Genomic DNA, 12,167 nt, shown 5'->3' on the forward strand with positions numbered 1-12,167 from the left:
AGAGAGATCACAAGTAGGCAGAGAGAGAAGGGGAAGCAGGCTCCCTCCTGAGCAGAGAGCCCAATGCGGGGCTTGATCCCAGGACCCTGAGATTATGACCTGAGCCGAAGGCAGAAGCTTAACCCGCTGAGCCACCCAGGGGACCCAAGATTTTAAAAGACAGATGATATTCTGGGGTTAGTAAGTTTGCAGCCTCCCTGCAAGGTAGTACTTTTTATTATACCCACATATACAATTAATTGGGGATGTTGGCAAACATCACCCTTCAGTTAATGGTCATATGGACTTTGACTATACTTCCTCAATCTTTACCTTCCGGAATGGAAAGGCCCAAATCAGGTGTAAAGAGAGGCAGCTTTGGGGGCGCCTGGGTGGTTCAGTCACTTAAGCATCTGCCTTCCACTCAGGTCATGATCCCAAGGTTATGGGATTGAGCCCCACGTTGGGTTCTTGGCTTGGTGGCAGCTGCCTTCTCCCTCTCCCTCTGCCTGCTCTCCCCCTGCTTACACTCTCTCTCTGTCAAAAAAATAAAGAAAAAATTTAAAAATTAAAAAAAACAGAGGCAGGCAGCTTTCTATTGGGTCCTAGTTCTCTTCGGTCCTTTTATTTCCACGGTCAGCTACAAAGATTTTCTGCATCCCTAGTGAACTAAAAATTAATCAGAAGATATTGATTCAGGAGCACTTGGGTGGCTCAGTCAGTGAAGCGTCTGCCTTCGGCTCGGGTCATGATCCCAGGGTCCTGGAATCGAGTCCTTGCTCAGTGGACAGCCTGCTTCTCCCTACCCCTCTCCCGCCTGCCTGCCACTCCCCTGCTTGTGCTCTGTGTCTCACTCTCTCTCTCTCTCTGTCAAATAAATAAATAAAATCTTTAAGAAGAAGAAGAAGAAGATATTGATTCAACAAACATTGAGTATCATGTGCCAGGCCCTCAGTTGGTGCTGTGAACACAGCACGTCAACATCATGAACAGAGAAAAACGTATGTCCTTTCGGGAGATCACACGGTAGCAATCTCTTTGAAGATGACCACAAACAACATGACAGGTAGTAATAAATTCTACAACACAAATTTAGTAGTTGTGGGGCCCCTGGGTGGCTTAGTCTGTGAAGTGTCTGCCTTTGGCTCAGGTCATGATCCCAGGGTCCTGGGGTCGAGCCCTGCATCGGGCTCTCTGCTCAGTGGGGAGCCTGCTTCCCCCGCTCTCTCTGCCTGCCTCTTTGCCTACTTGTGTGACCTCTCTCCCTGTCAAATAAATAAATAAATAAATATTTTTAAAAATAAATTAAAAAAATAAACTGAGACCTAATTGGCAAGAAGGGGCCTCCCAGGGGAGGGCTGGGGATAGATGACATTAGGCTAGACTGGGGAAAAGAGGCCAAAAATTCCAATAATTTGTTACAAAAGAAGTTTTTCATCTTGATCATGTTACAGTCCAAGACAAGTGTTCCTGGTTGATGGGCAGCTCTGCTCCCTGCAGTGACGTGGGGACCCACGCTCTTTGCGTCTTGTCCGTCGGACATCCCCTGGCTTCATCCGACCTGGCGGGAGAAGGAACAGCACGGAGAAGGAGTCCCCACTCGCTCCGAAGCCCAGCCCAGAAGTGGACCACTCTGTTTCTGTTCCTGTTCCCTTAGAGAGCGCTTGATGCAGCCACGCCTACCACAGAGGCTGGGAGACGTCATCTTGCACAGGGACCGGCTATCATGCTGTCAGTGTGGAGAGAGCAGACTTGGGTGACCAGATGGGGGCCTCTGCCACACTAGGGAAGAGCGCCCCAGCCAAGACGTGAACGCACCAACATGTCTGAGAAACGGAAGGTTGGAGGGGCTGATCAGGAGATGAGTCAGAGAGAGAGGTTGGATCGGATCCGCTATGGCCTTGGAGGCCAGAGAAGAGTCTGGATGTTATTCCAAATGCTGCGATGCAAAGCTGTCAGGGGCTGGAGCGCCTGGGTGGCTCAGTGGGTTAAAGCCTCTGCCTTCAGCCTAGGTCATGATCCCAGGGTCCTGGGATCGAGCCCCGCATCGGGCTCTCTGCTCAGCAGGGAGCCTGCCTCCTCCTCCTCTCTCTCTGCCTACTTGTGATCTCTGTCTGTCAAGTAAATAAATAAAATCTTAAAAAAAAAAAAAGATGTCAGAGGCTTTTAAACTAGAAGGTTGAACGACTTCCCAATTTTCACCAACCCATCTTGCTGACTGGACAGTCATGAGGAAGGAACTATTTTTTAAAAATAGCTTATTATGATTTTTTAAGTCATCTCTTCACCCGATATGGGGCTTGAACTCACAACTCCGAAATCAAGAGGCATGTGGTCTTCTTACTGAGCCATCCAGATGCCCCTGAATGTTCAACATTTTTTTAAATAAAATCACTTAGGCACACCTGGATGTCTTAGTCAGTGAAGAGTGCAAATTTGAGCTTGGAGTTGTGAGTTCCAGCCCAATGTTGGGGTTGGAGATTACTTAAAAATCTCTAAAAAATAATAATAAAGTAAAATTACCTTGACTAAAGCTGCCTTGTTTTTTGTTTTGAATGTTTTGAATGAATTAACATACAATGATACAATGTATCACTGGTTTCAGAGGTAGAGGTCAGTGATTCACCCTTCTTATGTAACACCCAGTGCTCATTATATCACGGGGCCTCCTCAACGCCCATCATCCAGTTATCCCATGCCCCACCCTCTCCCTTGCCTCCAGCAGCCCTCAGTTTTTTCCCTAAGATTTAGTCTCTTATGCTTTGTCTCCCTCTCTGGTTTCATCTTGTTTTATTTTTTATTTTTTTAAAGATTTTATTTATTTATTTGACAGAGAGAAATCACAAATAGGCAGAGAGGCAGGCAGAGAGAGAGAGAGAGGAGGAAGCAGGCTCCCCGCTGAGCAGAGAGCCTGATGCGGGACTCAATCCCAGGACCCTGAGATCATGACCTGAGCCGAAGGCAGCTGCTTAACCCACTGAGCCACCCAGGCACCCCTTGTTTTATTTTTTCTCTCTCTTCACCAATGATCTTCTGTTTCATTTTGTTTTGTTTTGTTTAAATATTTAATTAATTGATTAATTAATTAATTTTGACAGAGAGAGAGAAAGAATGGGAGCAAAGCAGGGGGAGCAGCAGAGCGAGAGGGAGAAGCAGGCCTCCCACCGAGCAGGGAGCCCCATGCGGGGCTTGATCCCAGGACCCTGGGATCATGACCCAAGCCAAAGGCAGTGCCCAACAACTGCGCCACCCTGGCACCCCTGATACTCTGTTTTGTTTCTTAAATTCCACATATGAGGGCACCCGGTGGCTCAGTGGGTTAAAGCCTCTGCCTTCGGCTCAGGTCATAGTCTCAGGGTCCTGGGATCGAGCCCCACATCGGGCTCTCTGCTCAGCAGGGAGCCTGTTTCCCCCCTCTCTCTCTCTGCCTGCCTCTCTCCTTGCTTGTTATCTCTCTCTGTCAAATAAATAAATAAAATTTTTAAAAAAAAATTCCACACATGAGTGAAATCATATGATAATTGGTTCTCTCTGATCAACTTATTTCGCTTAGCATAATACTTCTAGTTCCATCCACGTTGCTCACGTTGTTGTAAATGGGAAGATTTCTTTTTTTGATAGCTGAGTAATATATAAATATACATGCCACACTTTCTTTATCTATTCATCTGTCGATGGACATCTGGGCTCCTTCCACTGTTTGGCTGTTGTGGACACTGCTGCTGTAAACACTGGGGTACAGTTGCCCCTTTGGATCCCTACATTTGTATCTTTGGGGTAAATACCCAGTAGTACAGCTGCCTTGCTTTGATTTACCCAGTCCTAGAGCTGTAGACTGTCTGCACTTGTGGGTGCCGAAGGCCATAGGAGCCCGAGCACTGCTGTGATGGACAACCAGACCCGCTATCTCCCCTTCTCAGATGAGGTTCAGCTTCACAAGCCTGATGTTCAAGGAAGTATTTCCTCCCTCCTCTAGAAACACAAATGCATTTACCTCGAGTTCCTTGAATGAAGGGACAAGGGAGGAACCAGTCTCTTAAACTATCCTCCACCTTCCCCCCACCAAGTTTTAATGTAAATTCCAGTTAGTAAACAGACTGTAATATTAGTTTCAGGTGTAGAATTTAGTGATCCAACACTTACATTCAACACCAGTGCTTATCACAAGCCCTCCTTAACCCATCACCCATTTAACCCATTCCCTTGTTCCCTCCACCTTTTACCCTTTTTTTTTTAAGGTTTTATTATTTATTTGACACACACACAGAGAGAGAGAGAGAGAGCGCACAGGCAGGCAAAGGGAGAGGGAGAAGCCAGCTCTCCACTGAGCAAGGAGCCCGATCCCAGGAGCCGAAGACAGTTGCCCAACCAACCAAGCCACCCAGGTGCCCCATCCCTCCCTCTTTTTAAAAAATTATCCTGTCCAATGATCTTTTAAGGATGTGGCAGGATAAAGGTGCCAGAATTTTGTCCTATCCCCTTTCCCTCTGAGGCAGCACACGTCTTTGGAAGGAAGAGTGAGAAGACCTGGTAGGTGGTGGGGTCTGTGGACTCCGTGATGGGTTTGTCCCCAACCTCATCCCTCACCTGATGGCGTCGAGGGGTGGGAGACAGGTCGAGATACTATTTAAAGGAAGAAGAAGAGCGAAGTCATTTTTCCTGTATCACTGATTTGGAAACTAAGACAGGGATTTGCCTGAGGCCGTAGCATGAGTCAACTGAGGCTTTTGACTCCTGATGCCTCAAAGTCTCATGCACTTGCCACATGACCCAAAGTCTTGTGCAACAGATGAATGGTTGAGCCTTGGTGACTCCCTGTAACTGGACTGATAGGCATTCTGGGGCATCTTAGTTTTGTTCTTTTCTGGTTTGTCCCCCCTCTTTTAAAAAAGATTTTATTTATTTATTCGACAGAGAGAGAGCGTGCACAACCAGGCAGAGTGGCAGTAGGAGGGAGAGGGAGAAGCAGGCTCTCGGCTGAGCAGGAGGCCCCATGCAGGGCTCAACCCCATGACCCTGGGATCACGGCCCGAGCCAAAGGCAGCTCCTTAACTGAGCCGCCCAGGTGTCCCTTCCTTATTTATTTATTTTTTTTCTTAAGTGATCTCTACACCCAACCTGAAGCTCAAACTCACAACCTCAAGATCAAGAGTCACATGCTCTATCAGCTGAGCCCACCAGGTGCCCCCTGAATTGCCTTGTTTTTGGCAGGCAAGAATGAATTCCATATTTGAGCTCTGGGCATGGGGCAGTTATCTGCACATGAACACACAAGTGACCCCCTCCTGTTTCCTGCAGGAAGTCTCGTGACGCCTCTCTTCTCCCAACCATTTACCCACGCAAACCTTAGGGATTATTTATTTATTTATTTTAAAGATTTTATTTATTTATTCAGAGAGAGATCACAAGTAGGCAGAGAGGCAGGCAGAGAGATAGGAAGGGAAGCAGGCTCCCCGCTGAGCAAAGAGCCCGATGTGGGGCTCGATCCCAGGACCCTGAGATCAGGACCTGAGCCGAAGGCAGTGGCTTAACCCACTGAGCCATCCAGCCGCCCCCTTAGGGATTTTTAAAAAAGGTTTATTTGTTTGAGAGAGAGAGAGAGCATGAGCTGAGGGGCAGGGGGAGTGGGAGAGGGAGAAGCAGACTTCCCACTGGGCAGGGAGCCCGATGCAGGGCTCGATCCCAGGGCCCCGAGATCATGAACTGAACCAAAGGCAGACGCTTAACCCACTCAGCCACCCTGGCGTTCACCTGAGGAATCCAGTAGGCAGTAAGGCTGTATGTCCCTCCTGAATGTTGTAAAAAGTTGGCTGTGCCCGTCCCCCAGTGTGTGAAGATGAAAACAGCATGACAGAAATGCCACCACCTTACAGCACAGGTATGCAGCCCAGCAATCCAGTCCGCTGAAGCTGTCATGTGCCCAGGCCAGGAGTGGCCATTTATAGGAAGGTGGCACCCAGGGGAGATGCTGCCCAGGAGATGTCTTACTGTTTAACAGCAAGGAAGAATCACAAAGCTGGTTGGTTCCACTCTGGGCCGAATGGATTCTCGTGAGCCCGAGTAGCATCCGACAGGTCAGGGCCTGTAGGCAGCCTAGCCTGGGTGCCGTGGGGCAGGGAGCGCAGAAGGAGCAGCTTCCCTCCTCCTCGCCACAGACACCCTTGGACATGTGACTCTTTCTTTCCTCATTCATCGTAGCGCGTCCTCTGTTCTTAGACTTTTCTCTCCCCGCCCAGTGACTGGAGCCTCTTCCCCCCTGTCATTCTGTCCTTGCCCGATGCCACGGAGCCTATTACCTCTTGTTTTCCTGCCCTCAGTACTAGTAGGAAATGCCCTCGGTTTAGAGATTTTGCTTCTTGTCCTCAAGGGTTAGCCCAAGCCTCTACGGGGTCACCTGCTAGAATAGTGTGAAGAAATGTAAAGGAATCTTGGACTCAGGATGCAAACGGCTCCCATCGTCTGTAGAGGAACTGCTGGTGCCAATACGTGAGACAAATGTCCGTAGAGCTCTTAGTTCAGCGCCCGGCACGTGGTCAGTCCGCAACACTTAGCATCACCATCATCATCAGCATCGAAAACTCCTGACCCAGATCCGGAAGTGCCAATAAAATGCAGTTTCTCAAGTTGTTCTCTTGCCTTTTATTGACACACAATGTTGTCCACCTATCCAGTCACATAAAAACAAAACAATATGCGCCCAGCTGCCTCAGTCAGTGGAGTGTGCGACGCTTCATCTTGGGGTTGTAAGTTCGAGCCCCACGCTGGGTGTACAGATTACTTAAAATAAAATCGTAAACAAACAAAACAAATAACTACCACCATCTTGGGTCTCTGCTGGGGAACTGAGGGATGGAGAAGGACCTTTTGCTTGTGTGTGGGGTGGGCTTCACCTAGGATAAGCTGTAGAGTCAGTGTTTTTTCTTTTTTTTAAGATTTTAAAAAAATGTATTTATTTGATAGAGATCACAAATAGGCAGAGGCAGGCAGAGAGAGAAGGGGGGGGGAAGCAGGCTCCCTGCTGAGCAGAGAGTCCAATGCGGGGCTCAATCCCAGGACCCTGAGATCATGACCTGAGCTGAAGGCAGAGGCTTAACCCACTGAGCCACCCAGGCGCCCGAGTCAGTGTTTCTGAAGGGTGCTGAGGTGACAGGTCTGGGAGGCTGGGGGAGGGGTAGCCGGGCAGAAAAGAGGGAAAATAGGAAGCTCAAGTTGAGAATTGGCATGTCTGTTTTGTTTTTTATTTTTTTTTAAGATTTTATTTATTTGACAGAGAGATCACAAGCAGGTAGAGGGGCAGACAGAGAGAGGGAAGTAGGCTCCCCACTGAGCAGAGAGCCCGATGTGGGGCTTGATCCCAGGACCCTGAGATCATGACCTGAGCCGAAGGCAGAGGCCTAACCCACCAAGCCACCCAGGCACCTGAGAATTGGCATGTCTTAAGAATAAAGAGTACTGGGTGCCTGGGTGGCTCAGTGGGTTAAGCCACTGCCTTCAGCTCAGGTCATGATCTCAGGGTCCTAGGATCGAGTCCTGTATCCGGCTCTCTGCTCAGCAGGGAGCCTGCTTCCCTATCTCTCTCTCTCTGGCTGCCTCTCAATCTACTTGTGATTTCTCTGTCAAATTAATAAAATCTTAAAAAAAAAAAAGAATAAAGAGTACTGATCATTTCACGATATATATAAATATCGGATCATTATGTTGTGCACCTGAAACTGTTATGTAGCTAAGTTTCATAAAGTGAAAAAATAAATATTTAGTGCCTTTTTTTTTTCTTAGATTTTATTTAACAGAGAGAGAGCATGCACAAGCAGGGGGAGCAGCAGAGGGAGAGGGGGGGAGAAGCAGGATCTCCACTGAGAAGGGAGTCCGACATGGGGTTTGATCCCAGGACCCTTGGGTCATGACCTGAGCCAAAGGCAGATGTTTAACCAACTGAGCCACCCAGACGTCCCCGGACCTTTTATTTTTAAGAATAAAATAGGGACGCCTGGGTGGCTCAGTTGATTAAGCAGCTGCCTTCGGCTCAGGTCATGATCCCAGCGTCCTGGGATCGAGTCCCACATCGGGCTCCTTGCTCCGCAGGGAGCCTGCTTCTTCCTCTGACTCTGCCTGCCACTCTCTCTGCCTGTGCTTGCGCTCTCTCTCTCTCTCTCTCTCTGACAAATAAATAAAATCTTTAAAAAAAAAAAAAAAAGAATAAAATAGAGGGACTGATGGATGTATCAGGATGTATTTGGGGACCAAATGAGCTAAGTGAGCCAGGTAGGAGAATCAGAACTCCTTAAGTGTAGGGGGCTTTAGGGGAATTTGGAGAGGGGCATATGTGGGAACAGGAAATTGTTATGGCGGGTTTCAGGACTGAGGGAGTTGGGGTCCCCAGGGTCAGTGGACCCATGAAGAATTGTATATGGCTAAGAGTCAGAGTGGGTGTTGCGATTGAAGGGGGAAGTGCAGAGGGTGTGTTTTGGAGGTGGGGAGGAGCACCATGGACCTGAAATGGCCTCAAAGTTTAAGACTGGGCCGGGAGGGTAAGGAGCTGAGGAGAGGGGCTGGCTTCTCTGGGCGGGTGAGGGCCGGGCAACCAGTGAGGGCCAGAGGGCTGGGGTCTCTGGGTCCGTCGGGGTTGGGGGTACCCGGGTCTCTATGCTGCCAAAAGCCGGGGGCCCTGGGTCTCGGGGGTGAGGGGAGCCAGTGTCTGTGCATTGACGGGGCAGGGGGGTCTCAGGATCCCGGGCATGGCAGGGGCCTCTGCGCCAAGGAAAGGGAAGGCACAGGTGGGCTCTGTGGGCTGAGGGGATGTCTCTGGCCGGCGGGGCCGGGGGCGGCGGCTTCTCCAGATCCCTGGGATCTGTGGGGGCCTCCGAGGTCCCCGGCCGGAGCGGGTGGAGGGGCTCGGGGTCGCGGAGGAGCCTCGGGAGACCCGGGTCTGTGGGTTGGCAAGAGCAGGCGAAGGGGCCCAAGGTCTGCGGGGATCTGGGGGGCCCTGAGGTCGGCGGGCTGCGGGGGTCTCCGCGGCCCCCGGCCCGAGGGGCTGTGAGCCGACAAGGCCTGGGGCTCGGCGGCCCCGGCTCTGTGGGGGAGTCCGGGGTCCCCGGCCGCAGGGGCTGGGGGCCGACGGGCGCCGGGGGGCCCGGGGACGGCAGCCGGAGGTGCGGCGGGTCTCCGGGCGCGGACGCCCCAGCCCGACCGCCGGCCTTGGCGCCGCCCCGCCTGACATCAGTTCCTGCCGCCGCCGCCGCCGCTGCCGCCGCCGCCGCCGCCGCCGCCGCGCACAGCCCGCGGCCTCCTCCCCGCCGGCCGCGCTCCGGAGCCGCCGGGCCGCGGCGGAGCGAGGGCCCGGGCGAGGCGAGGGCCGGGCGGCGGGCGCCGGGCCCCGCGGCCGGCACGACGGAGCCCCCGCACGGCCGGCGGCAGCGGTTGGCGGCGGCCCCGGGCCCCCGGCGCGGGAAGCGGCGGCGGCGGGGCGGCGGCGGCAGCGGCGGCGCCATGGAGCCGCGGGAGGTGAAGGACCGGATCCTGGAGAACATCTCGCTGTCGGTGAAGAAGGTGAGCGCGGCCTGCGCCCCGCGGCCGGAGCCCCCCACCCCTGCCGAGCCCACATCCGGCGCCCCCTACTCCCTCCTTCCCCCGCCGGGGGTCGCTCGCCGGGGCCGGGGAGGTGGCGGCGGGGGGGGGGGTTGTCCCTCGCGTCCCCGGGACTCGGAGACACCGCCCTTCGCCTCCGCGACCCCGGGGGGCCGGGGGACCGCTGCGGGGGAAGCGGGGCGGCTCACGTGAGTGCGGCGGCCTCCGAGCTGTTTGTAAAGAGCAAAGTTGAGGTCAGCATCCGCGGAGCTCCCCCGGGGCTGGCGGGGGCCCTGCGTCACTCCGTGGCGCCGCGACCCGCCGGTCCCCGCACCGCGGCCCCGGCTCCTCGGGGCGCGGCGGCGGCGGGGCGTGAGCCGCCGCCGCTTCTCGGGGTTCTAGGTGACGCCGCCTCTGGCCCCGGGAAGTTCCCTGCATGGTCTTGCTCAAGGATGGCAGTTTCAGGGCTTTGACCGAGAACCCCAAGTGCCTGGGGACTGCAGTTTGGGTGGTGACCCATGGAACTTGGTGGCACACAGACACTCTGCTGCTGTCTGGGGCTTCCTGCAGTAGACATCATTGCCCCAATTCCAGGTAGAAAAAAACCCTGCTTATTAACAGCGTGTCACTGTAGGTGTGAGGAAGTCAGCTTATCTGGAAAAGGTCCAGTTGTCTTTTTTCTTTTTTTAAGATTTTATTTACTTGACAGACAGAGATCACAAGTAGGCAGAGAGGTAGGCAGAGAGACAGGGGGAAGCAGGCTCCCCGCTGAGCAGACAGCCTGATGCGGGGCTCCATCCCAGGACCCCGAGATCATGACCCAAACAGAAGGCGGCAGCTTGACTCACTGAGCCACCCAGGCTCCCTGGTCCTATTTTCTTAAACCAAACCAGAATTGACAGTTATTTGAGGAAGGCGGTTGAATGAAAATATTTATCTTGCTCCCTGTCCCCAATTTGAGTTCCTTCTCACCTGATAGTTTTAGAAACTGGGAATGATTTAGAGGGGGGAGGAAAGGGTCATCAGATAATTTTAATTCAACAAACCAACATGAAGATGATTCATTAAATCAGCTATTATATTTAAATAGCCCCGCCACACACGTAAATTCCTCAAAAGCGACATAGACTGGCAGTTTTAGCTTTCATTGAGATCGATGTGGCTTAAAAGAAAAGTAGATCCAAAATGAGCTTACTAAAATGTTCTTCTTAAAAGCATAACTAAAAGTAACATTGCAGACATGGGACAAAAGTTTTGTTTATTTACTTTTTCCTGAGCTTTGCTGATGCAATTGGGGTAGAGTTTTTGCTAACTTAAGGAGTTCAGGTTAAGCAAATGCTTTGTTTGAAAGCCATAGACCTTGGGGCATCTGGGCGGCTCAGTGCGTTAAAGCCTCTGCCTTCAGCTCAGCTCATGATCTCAGGGTCCCAGTTGGGCTCTCCGCTCAGCAGGGAGCCTGCTTCCCGCCCCCCCTCCCCGCTCCCCCCACCCCCGCCTGCCTCTCTGCCTACTTGTGATCTCTGCCAAATAAATAAATGAAATCTTAAAAAAAAAAAAAAGCGATAGATCTTTCATAATGGAGGAGAAAGGGAGACTGCTGACACTTCTAATCTAATCTGGGCTGATAAAGGCTTCAGGTGAGCCAAGTGTCTTGTCTCTGGATTTCCAACAAATAAATGGGGGAAAGTTCTGGTAGAAAGCGGGTAGACACGGACACTGCCATTTTTGTAAGCATGAATCTTTTCAAAACAGAGATTCACTCTGTAGATCAGGCTGCTGTTTAGGAAGGAGTTGAGAGTGCTTGTCAAGTTTCTTGTAATCCTGCGCGTCAGTTAAGCACGTTTTATTGAGCTGTAATGCACGCTTGAAGCTAGAAGTCCCACAGGAGCAACCAGGAAGCCATCCCCGGGGAAATCACAACCAAAGGCATGACTCTAGACTCTAGCTTCATGGTTAAGAACAGGGATTCTGGAGCGTGGCTGCGTGTCCTGCCAATTAGCAGCCCTTTAACCTTAGGTTCCTGAACCTCTCTATGCCTCATTTTTCTCATCTATAAAAGCAGGGATAAAATCAAGGCTGTGAAAATTTAACGAGAGCGTATATAGAATGTTGAGCAGGGCGCTCGACCCAGCCTTAGTTAAGCTGTCTGAGTCTGTTCCAGCTGCTGTAACAAGCTCCCAAGGACTGAGTGGCTTGTAAACAGCAGGTGTTCACTGGCCGGTCTGAATTCTGGAAGTCTGCAAATAGGGGGCTGGCGTGGTTGGGTTCTGATGAGGGCCCTCTTCCCTCTGCAGACTGCTTACTTCCCCTGCGACCCCACCTGGGGGAAGCAGAGGGGACCGCCCCAATGTCTTTGATTAGGGCTCCACCCCCGTGACCTCAGCACCTCCAAAAGGCCCCGCCTCCTAATACCATCACCCTAGGGTAGGATTTCAGCCTACGAATTTGGAGGGGAGGGACACAGACATTCAGTCCATAGCACAAGCCCTAGCTTTTTCTGTTTGTGGGAGAGCCAGTTCCTTCTACAAGGTTCTGAAGATGGCTAAGTGCCTTACCACCTAAGGGCTGTTATACAACATCATTTGGACTTGGTACCCTCTTTCTTTGTGTGCTGTGTTTCAGGG

General features: G+C 51.9%; 1 protein-coding gene across 2 annotated transcripts in view; it reads left to right on the plus strand.

Annotated features, from left to right (window-relative positions):
• The first annotated feature begins 9,343 nt into the window (after nt 1-9,343).
• Nucleotides 9,344-12,167, plus strand: part of PLEKHM2 (pleckstrin homology and RUN domain containing M2) — a 38,233-nt gene continuing 35,409 nt past the window's right edge. Inside the window, exon 1 of one of the 2 annotated variants that reach the window (XM_045063804.1) lies at nt 9,344-9,525. In XM_045063804.1, the coding sequence (XP_044919739.1) occupies nt 9,466-9,525 (60 nt within the window). In that variant the 5' untranslated portion in view covers nt 9,344-9,465. The remainder of the gene's footprint in view (nt 9,526-12,167) is intronic. The other variant, XM_045063802.1, reaches the window with a different exon arrangement.

The sequence above is a fragment of the Mustela putorius genome, unplaced genomic scaffold, assembly GCF_011764305.1.
Source record: "Mustela putorius furo isolate JIRA1106 unplaced genomic scaffold, ASM1176430v1.1 tig00003853_pilon_pilon_pilon, whole genome shotgun sequence".
NCBI classification, from domain to species: domain Eukaryota; kingdom Metazoa; phylum Chordata; class Mammalia; order Carnivora; family Mustelidae; genus Mustela; species Mustela putorius.